Below are 15,814 nucleotides of genomic sequence, written 5' to 3'. Positions count from 1 at the left end.
TTATATCTTTCTCTTTGACATTAAATAGAAATGATGTTAAAATATAACTACGTCCATATTTTTCTTCTAATTTTGTGGTGCTCTATTTCGTGCACTGCATAAAATATTTTTTTAAGTATTGGAAACTAGCCTATTTAATGTTCGTGAAAACTTATTTCAGTACAAAATAGTCTAGTTATAAGTACAGTCGAGTTCATAAATATGTGTACATTTCTTCACCTCAAATTATTGCAATAAGGTGCAAAAATGTACACATATTTTATGAACTCGACTGTATAATAATTATAGTATGTATTTTGAAATCTTAGTCCAACTACATACTAATTTTATTATGGTAAATATGTAATACTGAACATAGTCTCAATAAAAATACACTACTAGATATTATAATACAGTGTTTACGTAATGAGCACCACTCAGACATTTCCAAATATTAAAAATTTATTTTATGTAGACTATCATTTTTGCTTAGCTTAATAGAGTAGGTAGATGATTTACAAGTAAACACAATTTTATATACATAGTTTAGTCATTTACATAATTTACACAAAATTTACAAATTACAAGGAATAAAGTAATTCCTATACCTCTAATATCAATCCCTGATGACCACTTTTTTTATTTTACACTTTGCGTCCATGAATGTAAGCTGAAACAAAAAAAAAATACAATCACAATATTCGCACTTAAGGACTTTATAGTAAATGACAATTAATTTGGATTTAGGTACTTTAGATACGTAAGCATAGTATAAATGAAAACTTTCCAAGAGTTCTGATTTTGTTTTTCATTTTTGTTTGAACATTGAAACTTTCCATTTCATGAATTTAAATTTCCTATATATTTTTATACCACGTCGGTGGCAAACAGGTATACGGCTTCCTGATGGAAATCTATCTATCTTAGAAACTTGTACACTACTTTTTTGAAGAAATACTGTAGTTCATCGGGAATACCTCGGCAGCTAATTCCACAGCCGGAGCGTTCGCGGGAGGAAATTCCTCTTACCCCGCACGGTGCGCGTTTCTTGTGAACTTTCATAAAATTCCAAGACTTTTAATACTTTTGGAAAGTACATGGAAAAACCTTGTAGAGTCCTTCGGAAAGAGAGGAATCTTAAGAACTCTAGTGCCCACTAGAGCGCTTTTTAACTTTTGTTATGCAGGCAACACTGTGACGTAATTATATTGCGACACAAAAGATCATGATACTTGAATAGCTTTGTTCAGGTTTGTGCCATGGCCTACTAAGAAAACCTAATTAGGTTCAACTCAACTCGGTAACCTAGCGTTTGTGCCAATTCACAGAACAGACACTGGTTTTCATGCAACCGACTACGAGTAAAAAGCGGGCTTCGCACGCTAGTATGATTAAACTTCTAGTATAGCATCGTCATCATTTTCGCAGTCGCGATAGGCCATATCACTCAATTGTGCTTGCCCGCCAGTTCTTTGCACCCATGTTTAAATTCAGGTTAATTAAGGTAATTAAGGTCCGTTTCCAGGTTACCGTGAAAATTCGCTTTAACTTTGAAAAACGCGTTTCTTGTAATAATTTCTGAGAGTTTGTATATAGTGCTTAGCATCGACCATCAAGCCTGGGAAACCTTAGCTGAAGACCGTGGTCAATGGCGAAAGTGTTTTGTGAAGGAAAGAAGGTGCGACCAAGCCTGGTTTAATGCTTAAGATAGCAAAAGGTATCGCAGAAAGCAAACACAAACGAGAACTTCAGGTGGTATGAGTTTTCTCTGCCAAAAATGTGGCCGGTCGTGCCGCTCACGAATCGGCTGCTACAGTCACCAAACTCTGCAATAGACGGAAATGCTTATAATGACGATGATGTATACTTACCATCATAGTAAGAATGCGGGCAACGGGGACAGCTAGCAAGCGAAGGCGGTCTCTGCGATCGCAGGCCTGGTCGATCCCGACACGACAATAGCGGCCATTCGCTCGCTACATTTCTTCTTGAGTCGCGCAGTTCCTCTATACCTGTGGACGCGCATACTTCAGAAGGATTATTAGAATAGAAGCCAGTTAGATACGGAGACAATAATATTATTAACTTAAATGTCTTCTTCTTCTTCTTCTTCCTCCTACCCTTATCCCACGTTATGTGGGGTCGGTACAACACGTCTTCCTCTTCCATTCTCCTCTATCTTTCGTCATCTCAACACTCACATCTTTCTTCCTCATAATATATCCTCTTTCACACAATCCATCCAGCGTTGTTTGGGTTTACCCCTCCCTCTCCATCCATCAACCTTCATCTCCAACATTCTTTTGCCTATATGACATTCATCCCTCCTCATTACATGACCGAACCACGCCAACCTGCCACTCCTCATCTTTTCCGTTATAGGCGCAACTTTCAAACTTCCCCTAATATACTCATTCCTGATCTGATCCATTCTGGTCACTCCACACACCCATCTCAACATTCTCATTTCCACTACGTGTACTCTCCTTTCATCCTCCACCTTTGTCGCCCAGCATTCAGATCCATACAATACAACAGGCCTCACAATCGTCTTGTAGATTTTCCCCTTAAGTTTAAGGGGCATCCGTCGATCGCATGTTGTCCCTGAGACCTGTCGCCATTTCATCCATCCCGCATTTATTCTATTTTTCACGTCACGGTCGATGCTTCCGTCATTTTGGAATAATGACCCAAGGTACCGGTATTATTAACTTAAATGTATGTATTTTTGAAAAATTACTGCTTTAAAAGAGACTTGAACTCATGGCCGCTCGATCTGCTACAAGTCTCATTGACCTACATAACATGTGGTAAAATTTTCGTAGACATGCAGATTTTGGTTTCTCAGATGTCAGAGCACTGAAATATCTATTCAGAGAACGTGAGTTGAAATCTCAGCCAAGACAGTCATTTCTTACGTTTAAGTTTATTTTAGCCTAGTTTCATCGATTGAAGACGTTTCTACTAGTTAAATATTAACTACGAAGAAATATCTTTATTTGATTAATTTTCGCAATTCTCGCCTGCTTTCATGCACAGGTGCGATAAACGGCAACTTACACAATTTTCCACCAAATATGCGCTTCAATATTGGAACGCCTATTCTATTTTGAGTTATATCATATTCGGTACTGGGCGGAAAGAAGGGGAATCTTTGATGCCGTTCTTTCAAACTGACACCAATCTTCTTATGTTACACTGTGATTTCAAGGTACAACGTACATTTTCAGATAAAGCCGTTGAACACCGAGTGGCACACACATTGACCAATTTTAGTATGTAATATGCAAAATTAAGTGAGCAGTGTTCAAAGGGTTAATAAAAATGACACGGGTCAACGTTTAACAGGTTAATTTTCCAATTCGAAATTCCCAATACATTGAAAAATGTTGTTGCTGTTGTTTGTGTTAGGACACCGCATAGGTGTATAGGGCTTCCACAAGATCCTCCCACGTCTTTCTATCTTCAGTTAAAAATATTTCGCGAATATGCTTTCAATCTTTTTTGTTTTTGAAGGGTTATTGAGCCAACGCCTAAACACAAATTGATGGTTCCTAGCTAATAATTTCCTGTCAAACGCAGACAGCCTGGAAAGGCTCCTTATTCAGCTAGTCACGCCCCCGTCTTTATTTGAAATAATTATTATACTGATAAGGAGGGTACTGCTTCTGTATGCGTCCCATGACACTGACAAGGGCAGTATCCGCTCGCCCTTAAAAAGACGTTTGGTTAAGCTTAAGCGTCAAAAAAGACGTTTTGGTTCCCTTAAAGGTTAAGGGTCCGGAACGCCATTGTTCCATGATGGGAACGGGGAAAGACACACATGGAGTGCTCATGTTGGATATGTTTGTAGCAACTTCTGAAGTGTGGCTAAAAATTATGTAATTTTATCATAATTATTTACACAAACTTTATGAATTTTAATTAAATTTTTTAACCCCCGACGCAAAAACGACGGGGTGTTATAAGTTTGACGTGTCTGTCCGTCTGTCTGTCTGTCTGTTTGTCTGTCTGTCTGTCTGTCTGTCTGTCTGTCTGTCTGTGTGTATGTCTGTCTGTGGCATCGTAGCTCCCAAACGGATGAACCGATTTAGATTTAGTTTTTTTGTCTGAAAGCTGAGTTAGTCGGGAGTGTTCTTAGCCATGTTTTATGAAAATCGGTCTACTATGTCGCAGTCGGGGGTTTTTCAAAATTTCAATTTTGTGGTTAGGTTATTCATTATGTAGAAAATGGTGGGTGAACGTTATTAGTGTTATATTACTATTAGGATTCCGTAATGAAGTTGGCATGTACTATATTATTTTAAGTTTCAGTTTAAAACATTCTTTGTTGATAAATGTTACACTGAAGAAAAAAAAATCGAATAATATTTGTTATTTTTTTTTTTGACATATTTCACTAATTATTCTTATATTATGAGTCAACAGCAATTTTTTTCTCAATGTCATTATTTTTATAAAAAAAATCTAATATATTGATAAAAAATGTTTACCTAAGACATCATTTTAAACAATAATTACGTTAACGAGTAAAAACCTGAGCGGGATCGGCTGCCCGACTGTGAGAGGTAGTCCGGCGGGGAGTCGGGCAGCGGCCGCTTGCGCCGGCGCAGCGCGTCGCGCCACCCGCACATGGCCGTGCGGAAGTATGTCCTGAACCTGCGGGACAACACACATTTTTGATATTATATTATCATTGAGTGTTAGATCTGTAGGGCAATCATGGTCGCGCGATAGATGATAAAACATCGGCCGTCCCTATCGCACTTACAAATAATGCGATAGGGACGGCCTGCTATTTTATCATTTATCGCGTAATTGCCTGCCTGATGGATCAATACGAGTTCATCAAATCTATGCTGTTGCTTTACTTCGATGCTCATATGTTTTTGTTTTTTCATTCTTTTCCCCACACTAATTGTTAATATACTTAGTAATAGTAATAATTAAAATTAAGTACCCTTCGAGCAAATCTGCTGAAAGGGTAGTGGAAACTGTTTCGGCTCATGTATTAGTCATGTAACCTATATTCTGTAAAATTGTAAGCTGTTTGTTTCCCAATAAAGATAATAAATAAATAAATAAATTTTTTAAAATTTCCACCTTTACTAGGAGTCGAACCTGCGAGATTTGCCGACCAACCTCTTGGACTAACTGAGCCACGGAGGTCAGCATCACATATGTATGTGAATATTTCCATTTCTTATTTAATTTAGAAACAAGTATTATCTGTATCTGTCTGATAAATAGATACATTTTTAATGACAAAGACGGCACTATTTACTCGTACAATGATATTTTGGAATACGATTTCTGAATCTATCATACAGTGGATAGTAAAACCTTATGAGCATTAAGGACGACATGTTTTTATGTGTGAAATACACTACTTCTTAATAAATGCACTCTAAGGATAAATCCAAAAAAATCAAAGAACGTGATGAAATCCTAATGTTTATTATATCAAGTCAATGGTTTTAAGCACCATACATGCTATTGACCCACGAATCCCATAAAGCAGTTTCTGCATTTTTGTAAAATATCCAAAAATTGGATAAAAAAGTTGTTTATCATAGAATATGGTCACAAAATGTCACGGAAATCTGTTGAGGATTGCGACTCGTAGAGGAGAGCATCCGGACGTACAAAAGAGCAAATCGAGTTAAACCGTAAACCTACACTATCATTGCTGTGGCGCGAAAGAGAGGTGTTTTGTTCGCTACAGTGCAAATGACTGTCATCATGGCTAGGCAACTACGTTAATGCGCAGAAGATACATATCTAAGAGTTTAAATTGCGTTGAAAGGGTTAATGCAAACTTGTTGAATTGAATAACGCTTAGTCAAAGTATACTTTTAATATTTAATCTCAAAGGGTAATTTGTAAATAGATTAAATACAGTTAAACGCAATTTTCTACAAAGATATACCTAATCTGATCAGAAGAGCACTTTGTACAAAATTAAGTTAACCTTCATAGTGGTAATGGGTCTAGATCGGGCCTATTTAGTGGCATACATTTTAAACGTTTTCAGGCACAAAATGCATTTATAAAATTAGTTTTAGACTCACACTATTAACACGCTTTTATTAGGTCGTCGTGTATGTAACTATGTATGTAATGGAATCTAAGGAAGCTAATTTAACCATCTTCCAGGAGTCGTAGCGTAATGAAAATTGGCAGCTATATGTAGTTCCGATGACAATACAATAATATGGTACTGTTGAGCTGATCTGATGATGGAGTCGGAAGATATGAACTGGAACTACATGATGGAACATCGTATCATAGCCGTTTTTGGGTTTCTTAGAAAAGTCTTGTAATGAACTTTGACTACAATTAGGTTTCAAGGTCTGATGATGAAGCCGAAAGATACGAACTGGAACTACATGATGGAACATCGTATCATAGCTGTTTTTGGGTTTCTTAGAAAAGTCTTGTAATGAACTTTGACTACGATTAGGTTTCAAGGTCTGATGATGGAGCCGGAAGATATGAACTGGAATTACATGATGGAACATCGTATCATAGCTGTTTTTGGGCTTCTTAGGAAAGTCTTGTAACGAACTTTGACTACAATTAGGTTTCAAGGTCTGATGATGGAGCCGGAAGATATGAGCTGGAACTACATGATGGAACATCGTATCATAGCTGTTTTTGGGCTTCTTAGAAAAGTCTTGTAATGAACTTTGACTACGATTAGGTTTCAAGGTCTGATGATGGAGCCGGAAGATATGAACTGGAACTACATGATGAAACATCGTATCATAGCTGTTTTTGGGCTTCTTAGAAAAGTTTTGTAATGAACTATGACTACGATTAGGTTTCAAGGCCTGATGATGGTGCCGGAAGATAAGAACAGAAAAAAGGGGGGGGGGCTCGAGGGGGGAAGCATGAAAGAAAGATCAACGTAGTATTTAAAATAAGTTGGGTTAGCGTTTTCTTGTGACCTTTCATAGCAAACAAAGGGGGGCTCGGGGGGCGAAGCCCCCCACATAAAAGAAAGATCAACGTTGTATTTAAAATAAGTTGGGTTAAGGTTTTCTTGTGATCCTTAAGAGTAAAGAAAAGGGGGGCTCGAGGGGCGAAGCCCCCCGCATGAAAGAAAGATCAACGTTGTATTTAAAATAAGTTGGGTTAGCGTTTTCTTGTGACCTTTAAGAGCAAACAAAGGGGAGCTCGGGGGGCGAAGCCCCCCGCATAAAAGAAAGATCAACGTTGTATTTAAAATAAGTTGGTTTAGGGTTTTCTTGTGACCCTTAAGAGTAACGAAAAGGGGGGCTCGGGGGCGAAGCCCCCGCATGATAGAAAGATCAACGTAGTATTTAAGATAAGTTAGGTTAGCGTTTTCTTGTGACCTTTAAGAGCAAACAAAGGGGGGTTCGGGGGGCGAAGCCCCCGCATAAAGAAAGATTAACGTAGTATTTAAAATAAGTTGGGTTAGCGTCTTCTTGTGACCTTTCAGAGTAAACAAAGGGGGGCTCGGGGGGCGAAGCCCCCCGCATAAAAGAAAGATCAACGTAGTATTTAAAATAAGTTGGGTTAGGGTTTTTATGTGACCCTTAAGAGTAACGAAAAGGGGGTCTCGGGGGGCGAAGCCCCCGCATAAAAGAAAAATCAACGTAGTATTTAAAATAAGTTGGGTTAGCGTTTTCTTGTGACCTTTAAGAGCAAACAATGGGGGGCTCGGGGGGCGAAGCCCCCCGCATGAAAGAAAGATCAACGTAGTATTTAAGATAAGTTGGGTTAGCGTTTTCTTGTGACCTTTAAGAGCAAACAAAGGGGGGCTCGGGGGGCGAAGCCCCCGCATAAAAGAAAGATAAACGTTGTATTTAAAATAAGTTGGGTTAGGGTTTTCTTGTTACCCTTAAGAGTAACGAAAAGGGGGGCTCGGGGGGCGAAGCCCCTCGCATAAAAGAAAGATTAACGTAGTATTTAAAATAAGTTGGGTTAGCGTTTTCTTGTGACCTTTAAGAGCAAACAAAGGGGGGCTCGGGGGGCGAAGCCCCCGCATGAAAGAAAGATCAACGTAGTATTTAAGATAAGTTGGGTTAGCGTTTTCTTGTGACCTTTAAGAGCAAACAAAGGGGGGCTCGGGGGGCGAAGCCCCCCGCATAAAAGAAAGATAAACGTTGTATTTAAAATAAGTTGGGTTAGGGTTTTCTTGTTACCCTTAAGAGTAGCGAAAAGGGGGGCTCGGGGGGCGAAGCCCCTCGCATAAAAGAAAGATCAACGTAGTATTTAGAATAAGTTGGGTTAGCGTTTTCTTGTGACCTTTAAGAGCAAACAAAGGGGGGTTCGGGGGGCGAAGCCCCCTCATAAAGAAAGATTAACGTAGTATTTAAAATAAGTTGGGTTAGCGTCTTCTTGTGACCTTTCAGAGTAAACAAAGGGGGGCTCGGGGGGCGAAGCCCCCCGCATAAAAGAAAGATAAACGTTGTATTTAAAATAAGTTGGGTTAAGGTTTTCTTGTGATCCTTAAGTGTAAAGAAAAGGGGGGCTCGGGGGCGAAGCCCCCGCATGAAAGAAAGATCAACGTAGTATTTAGAATAAGTTGGGTTAGCGTTTTCTTGTGACCTTTAAGAGCAAACAAAGGGGGTTCGGGGGCGAAGCCCCCGCATAAAAGAAAGATCAACGTTGTATTTAAAATAAGTTGGTTTAGGGTTTTCTTGTGACCCTTAAGAGTAATGAAAAGGGGGCTCGGGGGCGAAGCCCCCCGCATAAAAGAAAGATCAACGTAGTATTTAAAATAAGTTGGGTTAGGGTTTTTATGTGACCCTTAAGAGTAACGAAAAGGGGGTCTCGGGGGCGAAGCCCCGCATAAAAGAAAAATCAACGTAGTATTTAAAATAAGTTGGGTTAGCGTTTTCTTGTGACCTTTAAGAGCAAACAATGGGGGGCTCGGGGGGCGAAGCCCCCGCATGAAAGAAAGATCAACGTAGTATTTAAGATAAGTTGGGTTAGCGTTTTCTTGTGACCTTTAAGAGCAAACAAAGGGGGCTCGGGGGGCGAAGCCCCCCGCATAAAAGAAAGATAAACGTTGTATTTAAAATAAGTTGGGTTAGGGTTTTCTTGTTACCCTTAAGAGTAACGAAAAGGGGGGCTCGGGGGGCGAAGCCCCTCGCATAAAAGAAAGATCAACGTAGTATTTAAAATAAGTTGGGTTAGGGTTTTTATGTGACCCTTAAGAGTACCGAAAAGGGGGTCTCGGGGGGCGAAGCCCCCGCATAAAAGAAAAATCAACGTAGTATTTAAAATAAGTTGGGTTAGCGTTTTCTTGTGACCTTTAAGAGCAAACAATGGGGGGCTCGGGGGGCGAAGCCCCCGCATGAAAGAAAGATCAACGTAGTATTTAAAATAAGTTGGGTTAGCGTTTTCTTGTGACCTTTAAGAGCAAACAAAGGGGGGCTCGGGGGCGAAGCCCCCGCATGAAAGAAAGATCAACGTAGTATTTAAGATAAGTTGGGTTAGCGTTTTCTTGTGACCTTTAAGAGCAAACAAAGGGGGCTCGGGGGCGAAGCCCCCGCATAAAAGAAAGATAAACGTTGTATTTAAAATAAGTTGGGTTAGGGTTTTCTTGTTACCCTTAAGAGTAACGAAAAGGGGGGCTCGGGGGGCGAAGCCCCTCGCATAAAAGAAAGATCAACGTAGTATTTAGAATAAGTTGGGTTAGCGTTTTCTTGTGACCTTTAAGAGCAAACAAAGGGGGGTTCGGGGCGAAGCCCCCGCATAAAAGAAAGATCAACGTTGTATTTAAAATAAGTTGGGTTAGCGTTTTCTTGTGACCTTTAAGAGCAAACAAAGGGGGCTCGGGGGCGAAGCCCCCGCATAAAAGAAAGATCAACGTTGTATTTAAAATAAGTTGGTTTAGGGTTTTCTTGTGACCCTTAAGAGTAACGAAAAGGGGGCTCGGGGGCGAAGCCCCCCGCATAAAAGAAAGATCAACGTAGTATTTAAAATAAGTTGGGTTAGGGTTTTTATGTGACCCTTAAGAGTACCGAAAAGGGGGTCTCGGGGGCGAAGCCCCCGCATAAAAGAAAAATCAACGTAGTATTTAAAATAAGTTGGGTTAGCGTTTTCTTGTGACCTTTAAGAGCAAACAATGGGGGGCTCGGGGGGCGAAGCCCCCCGCATGAAAGAAAGATCAACGTAGTATTTAAGATAAGTTGGGTTAGCGTTTTCTTGTGACCTTTAAGAGCAAACAAAGGGGGCTCGGGGGCGAAGCCCCCCGCATAAAAGAAAGATAAACGTTGTATTTAAAATAAGTTGGGTTAGGGTTTTCTTGTTACCCTTAAGAGTAACGAAAAGGGGGGCTCGGGGGGCGAAGCCCCTCGCATAAAAGAAAGATTAACGTAGTATTTAAAATAAGTTGGGTTAGCGTTTTCTTGTGACCTTTAAGAGCAAACAAAGGGGGACTCGGGGGGCGAAGCCCCCCGCATAAAAAAAGATCAACGTTGTATTTAAAATAAGTTGGGTAATGGTTTTCCTGTGACCCTTAAGAGCAAATAAAGGGGGGCTCGGCAAAAAAGAAATACTTAAATTTTGTTTGAATTAGTTGAAATGTGACAATATTTTCTAATCGAGTCAAACAAAATCCCACTAGCTGAGAGCTTCAAAACAATGTATGGCGAAAGTATGTCTCTCTAATGTCTTCAAAAAGTCCGCGATGGCACATGTCTATATTGTCTATCTTTTACGGATAACTTACTAGGTATAAACATTTTTATGATAATACCGTAATAAGAAGGTAGCCGCTAGTTATTATTAAGTAGCAATTGGCAATAAGTACACGTTAAGCCACAAATGGCATGTAAAATCCACCTACCTGAAATAAATTTATGTATAAATGTTAAAAGTATTTCATTATTAATGACTAAAAAGTATAAAATAAATTAATAGTTTAAAAAACACTATAAAACACGCTTTTATAAATGCACGTAAAAGCCAAAAATAAATTATGGATCGTTCAAGTTGTCTCTATTTGTGAGCTGAAGTTTAAAAACTATGTGCTTTTAATTATAATATTTGATTGTAAAAGCGTGGGGCGCTGGAACAGGAAAGACTTTCTTGTAAACAAATACTAATCCGAACTTCCTGGCGAATGAAGTTGCATAAGAACATAACGTTTACATATGCCGCCTAAGGGTTACCAAAGAGAACCAAAGATATCTCGTCCACGAACAAGAACTCTGCATCCTGTCACTGTAGACACTTTCCCCTTTTGTACTTTGATTACCGGAAAAAAACGGCGTTCTAAGTGTCGGTGACTGTCGACTCTCCTCGCTACTAGCGCATATTTTGTCTGAGTTCGACAAACTGGTACCTACTTTGAACACTGACTTTTAATTGATTTGACTGTTTAATGTAGAACCTACTAGTCATGCTGCAACTCCAGTTAGCGCGTCAATCTGTGTAACCTCCTTCCCGTAACATAGCATAATTTGATTTATCAGTAAGTTATACAAAAAGTCTTTCCTGTTCCAGCGCCCCACGCTTTTTCAATCAAATATTATAATTAAAAGCACATAGTTTTTAAACTTCAGCTCACAAATAGAGACAACTTGAACGATCCATAATTTATTTTTGGCTTTTACGTGCATTTATAAAAGCGTGTTTTATAGTGTTTTTTAAACTATTAATTTATTTTAGAAGCATTTTGAGAACGTTTGATGTCATACTTAAAAGTGCACAGTGTGAGCGTCTCTCAATCTCGATTCGTTTTTTACTTCTTCTTCTTATATTACGATATTGACGACCGGTCTGGCGCAGTCGGTAGTGACCCTGCCTGCTACGCCGCGGTCCCGGGTTCGAATCCCGGTAAGGGCATTTATTTGTGTGATGAGCACAGATATTTGTTCCTGAGTCATGGATGTTTTCTATGTATATAAGTATTTATATATTATATATATATATATATATCGTTGTCTGAGTACCCACAACACAAGCCTTCTTGAGCTTATCGTGGGCCTCAGTCAATCTGTGTAAGAAAGAATGTCTTATAATATTTATTTATTTATTATTATACCAAAATGTGTAGTCAAATAAGTGAATAAAAAGTGGAAACTAATCGAGTACACAAGTCGCTTTACAAGTTAATGTCTATTACGTTCTTAAGCGACATATAAATCAAATTGATGCATACACACTTATGGTCTCTTATACACAATATCGCCACGTGTGTAATGAGTCATTACTAATGACAAACAAGAAACTTTGTTTCCCAATTTTCAATATCATAATTATAGTTTAAATAGATTCCAAATAAAAACATTTAAATAAAGTTTTAATGATACCTTTCCTTACAAGGTTGGCGGCCGCATACAATGTCGGCAAACAAACTTAGTAGATGGATTCCAGGGGGCGTAGTCGAATGGTAATTCTGCGATGCGAAACGCCACCAAAACGCCGCAGAAATGTAGTCTGGCTCCGTCGCCAATACGCCAGAGTGATAGAGATATATAGCAACGAAAGATATATTATCGTGAGCGTTTGTGCATTCGGCTACGCACACTGTACAGTAAAAATAAAAAAATAAAAAATAAAATAAAATATTCTTTATTGCAACTATAAGATTACGTGTATATACAAAATTGGTCCCTGGCTCTCAAAGTAGGTCTCCCTGTGTCTCAAGAGCCAGTTTCTTCCCGTTTACAATCAGGTGTAAGGTTACAATATTTTACACATTTTGAAAAAAAAATATATATATATATTTATATATTATATCTCACCTATAACTAAAGTTAAATTTTATATAAATGAAAGAAAGATAGGATGAGTGTGTGCGCGCGTGTGTGTGAGTAATGTGTATGTGTGATTTTTGAAATGTGTGTGTTTGTGTGTGTTACAGTGTACAGTGTCAGTACATATACCCTTACAATGTTCCCATACAACCATTTCGGTCGTAAAATCTTCAAATTAACTAATTTACATTCACATTTGACATTTAGTAACTACTAAATCTCAAATGTGACATAACGCGTGGTAACGTCGTGCACAAAATGCGCGGTCGTTATACAAATGTTGTAAACGTAAAGTTTTGATTCCCAAAAAATGTTGCCTCCATCATTACTTGTAACGTAAGTAATAAGTAACCGTCAATATGTTTAAAAATGCCCTTTGAGATTTATTTATGTTTTTAACAAGATTCTATACGAAACTGTTATCCGTAAGGTATATTTTATGTCTGGGATGTTTTTCCATGAATTATTTTTTTTAATTATTTTTGCAGCAACCTAAAAATGGTATATATTTAAAAAAATATTGTGAATAGACCGAGGAAACCCAATTATCGCCTTATGCCGCATCTGGAATTTATACAGGATCCTTGAGATATCAATCTCATCCAATTTGCCATGAATACAGTCCATTAAAAAGCAATCACGCCTTTTAAATGACTTTAAAAAAAGGTAATAGTGCTCCCACACTGTCTGATATACCTCTAAATGGTATATAACATATCACACCATGTTATACAACATTTATAACAGCCCAGTGTGGGAGCACCATAAAATGCGAGCCTCTTCTCATCAGTGTTAGTTTATTTCCGGGGCATGAATTCCAAAATAATTAGGTTTTTTTTTGGAACCATCACTGGAAGTTTGTGGTTTCAGACTGTTCATCTATAGGAGCGTACTTGTGAGTGTGCATACGCGTCGTTAGTTCAAAGGTAGGCAGAAGTAAATAAATATGAAATAAATCCATACAAATATTATAAATGAGAAAGTGTGTGTCTGTTTGTTTGTCTTTCACGGTAAAACAGAGCGACGAATAGACGTGATTTTTATGTAGAGATAGCTAAAGGGAACGGGAGTGACATTGGCTACTTTTTGTCTCTTTCGAACCCCGCACTTCCCTCAAATGGGAGGAGGAAGTTTGTATGGAGCATTGCGAATTTAACGCGAGCGAAGCCGTGGGCAAAAACTAGTATTAAATTAAATAAAGCACAGTTTGTGGCTACTGTGGGTAGGTGCAGTCACCAGCAACAACTTCGTATAAAAAGAAGGCTGCATATCTAACACGCTCTTATGACTTTAGAATTAAAATATTGTCAGTGATGTCTTTGCGGCCTTCTTTTGTGCGATGTTATTGCCGGTGACTGTACGACTGTACGTACTAGGCCATTATAGAGCTATCCACTTGTAATATTCTATTCTATTCTAAATACATAGGAAAAATATGATCATGTTCATAATAATAATTTGGCAATAAATACCATAAAGCGCTGGTACTGTAGACTACGATGCAAACATTGATAACGTGCTTCGCAGTAAAATTGTTAACATTCCATTGAATGGGGACCAAATGCTAAAAAAGCTTCGTAAATTAATAATAGTAGAATGTCGCCCTTGATTTGAACCTCGATAAAGACAAAATGTTCCATAACATGAAATCTACCCACGAACATTTTGTGAACACTAAATCATTTGCCATTCCCTTTAGGTTTGCTTACAATTACTTTATACAATTTATGGAACTGTCTTAGACTAGTTATGTAAAATATGTAAATTATGTACTAAAAGTCTAATGCAGGATAAAATACATTTCAAGAATTCACATGTATAGTAAAAGTTACTTCAAAAGGTCTTTAAAAGCTGAATGTGAATATCACTAATCCTTGAAGAGAAAGTCAAACAAGAATTTTCTTCTGTTGAGGTCTCTTTTGAAAATATCTTCTCAACGGAATATAATATTAGAACTAGTAGCTGGATAAAATATAAAGTTTAGTGACTTCGAACACCAGCCCTGTTCCTCGTCTTGCTATTGCCTGTTTGCCCCACCCAACCATACGCAGGATGGCCCCGACTCCAAAAATAATTGATTTGTTTATAATTTGGATGTTTAGATTATTGCAATCCGGCGTAAATACTGGTGTACCTTTGAAAAATACACTTAAAACATTACAGGTGCCTATAACATTTGAAGAGTTCCCTCGATTTCTCCAAGACCCCATCATCAGACCCCGACTTGGTGCCAATGGGACCATCTCGGGGTTATACCCGTTCTATTAAAAAAAAAATATTTGAAAATCGGTTCACTATTCTCGGAGATATCAGATAACACACATACAAAAAAAACATTCAGTCGAATTGAGAATATCCTCCTTTTTTTGAAGTCGATTAAAAAGTAGATATCTAGTTTGTCGAGGTATTGACATTATATCATATTATACCTGATTTTTGAACACTAGAAAATTGATTTAATTTTTGATAGTACCTAAAGTGAGATCTATTAGTGACAAAGAAACTAAAACATATCTATTTGGGCTACCTAATGATTCTCCGAAAAGTTTTTAGCCGATTATTGATTCGCTGACAACGATTCGCCGAATGCCATTTAGCCGAATAATCAAACTATCGCTGTCACTTTTGGTCGAATAATGTTACGTAGATTCTTGGTTCGCATACAGTTCAGTTCGCTTCTGTGCAAATTAGCCGAACTATTATTGGACATTTTTCATTTAGCAAAGTAATATTTTCGTTTAGGCCACGTTTAGTCGAAGAACGTTTCACATTTTATACATTGTTAAAATATTTTCGAATGAATGAATCATCGCTGTTGTAAAAAAATTACGCACTTAATAGACACTTTTGTTTCTTAAACAATTTATAGTGTGAAATTCTTTTCGTTGCGGTAGTAATTTACATATACTGGCAACATTATGTTCTTGATCAGAAAAGTGCTAATTTCCGAATGGGAGAACTAAACATTTTAAAAGTAAGGATTTGGTGAGTTTAAAACAGCAATACATAATTTACTAAAATTAATCCTTAGAATCAGAACATAATGATTAATATAAATAATAAATGCGAGTTACCTTTATTAAACGATCTAACAA

At 38.0% G+C, this 15,814-nt stretch overlaps 1 protein-coding gene across 1 annotated transcript in view; it reads right to left on the bottom strand.

Moving 5' to 3' along the window:
- Window positions 1–519: 519 nt before the first annotated feature.
- Window positions 520–15,814, bottom strand: part of LOC125224795 (tachykinin-like peptides receptor 86C) — a 125,014-nt gene continuing 109,719 nt past the window's right edge. The window contains exons 9-11 of the mRNA XM_048128252.1: window positions 4,501–4,638; window positions 1,851–1,991; window positions 520–649 (exon numbers count right to left, since the gene is read on the bottom strand). Coding sequence (XP_047984209.1) covers window positions 1,883–1,991; window positions 4,501–4,638 — 247 coding nt within the window. The 3' untranslated portion in view covers window positions 520–649; window positions 1,851–1,882. The remainder of the gene's footprint in view (window positions 650–1,850; window positions 1,992–4,500; window positions 4,639–15,814) is intronic.

Source organism: Leguminivora glycinivorella, chromosome 3, assembly GCF_023078275.1.
Source record: "Leguminivora glycinivorella isolate SPB_JAAS2020 chromosome 3, LegGlyc_1.1, whole genome shotgun sequence".
Lineage (NCBI taxonomy): Eukaryota > Metazoa > Arthropoda > Insecta > Lepidoptera > Tortricidae > Leguminivora > Leguminivora glycinivorella.
The sequence above is the reverse complement of the archived record's forward strand: the minus strand, read 5'-3'. Positions and strand labels throughout refer to the sequence as shown.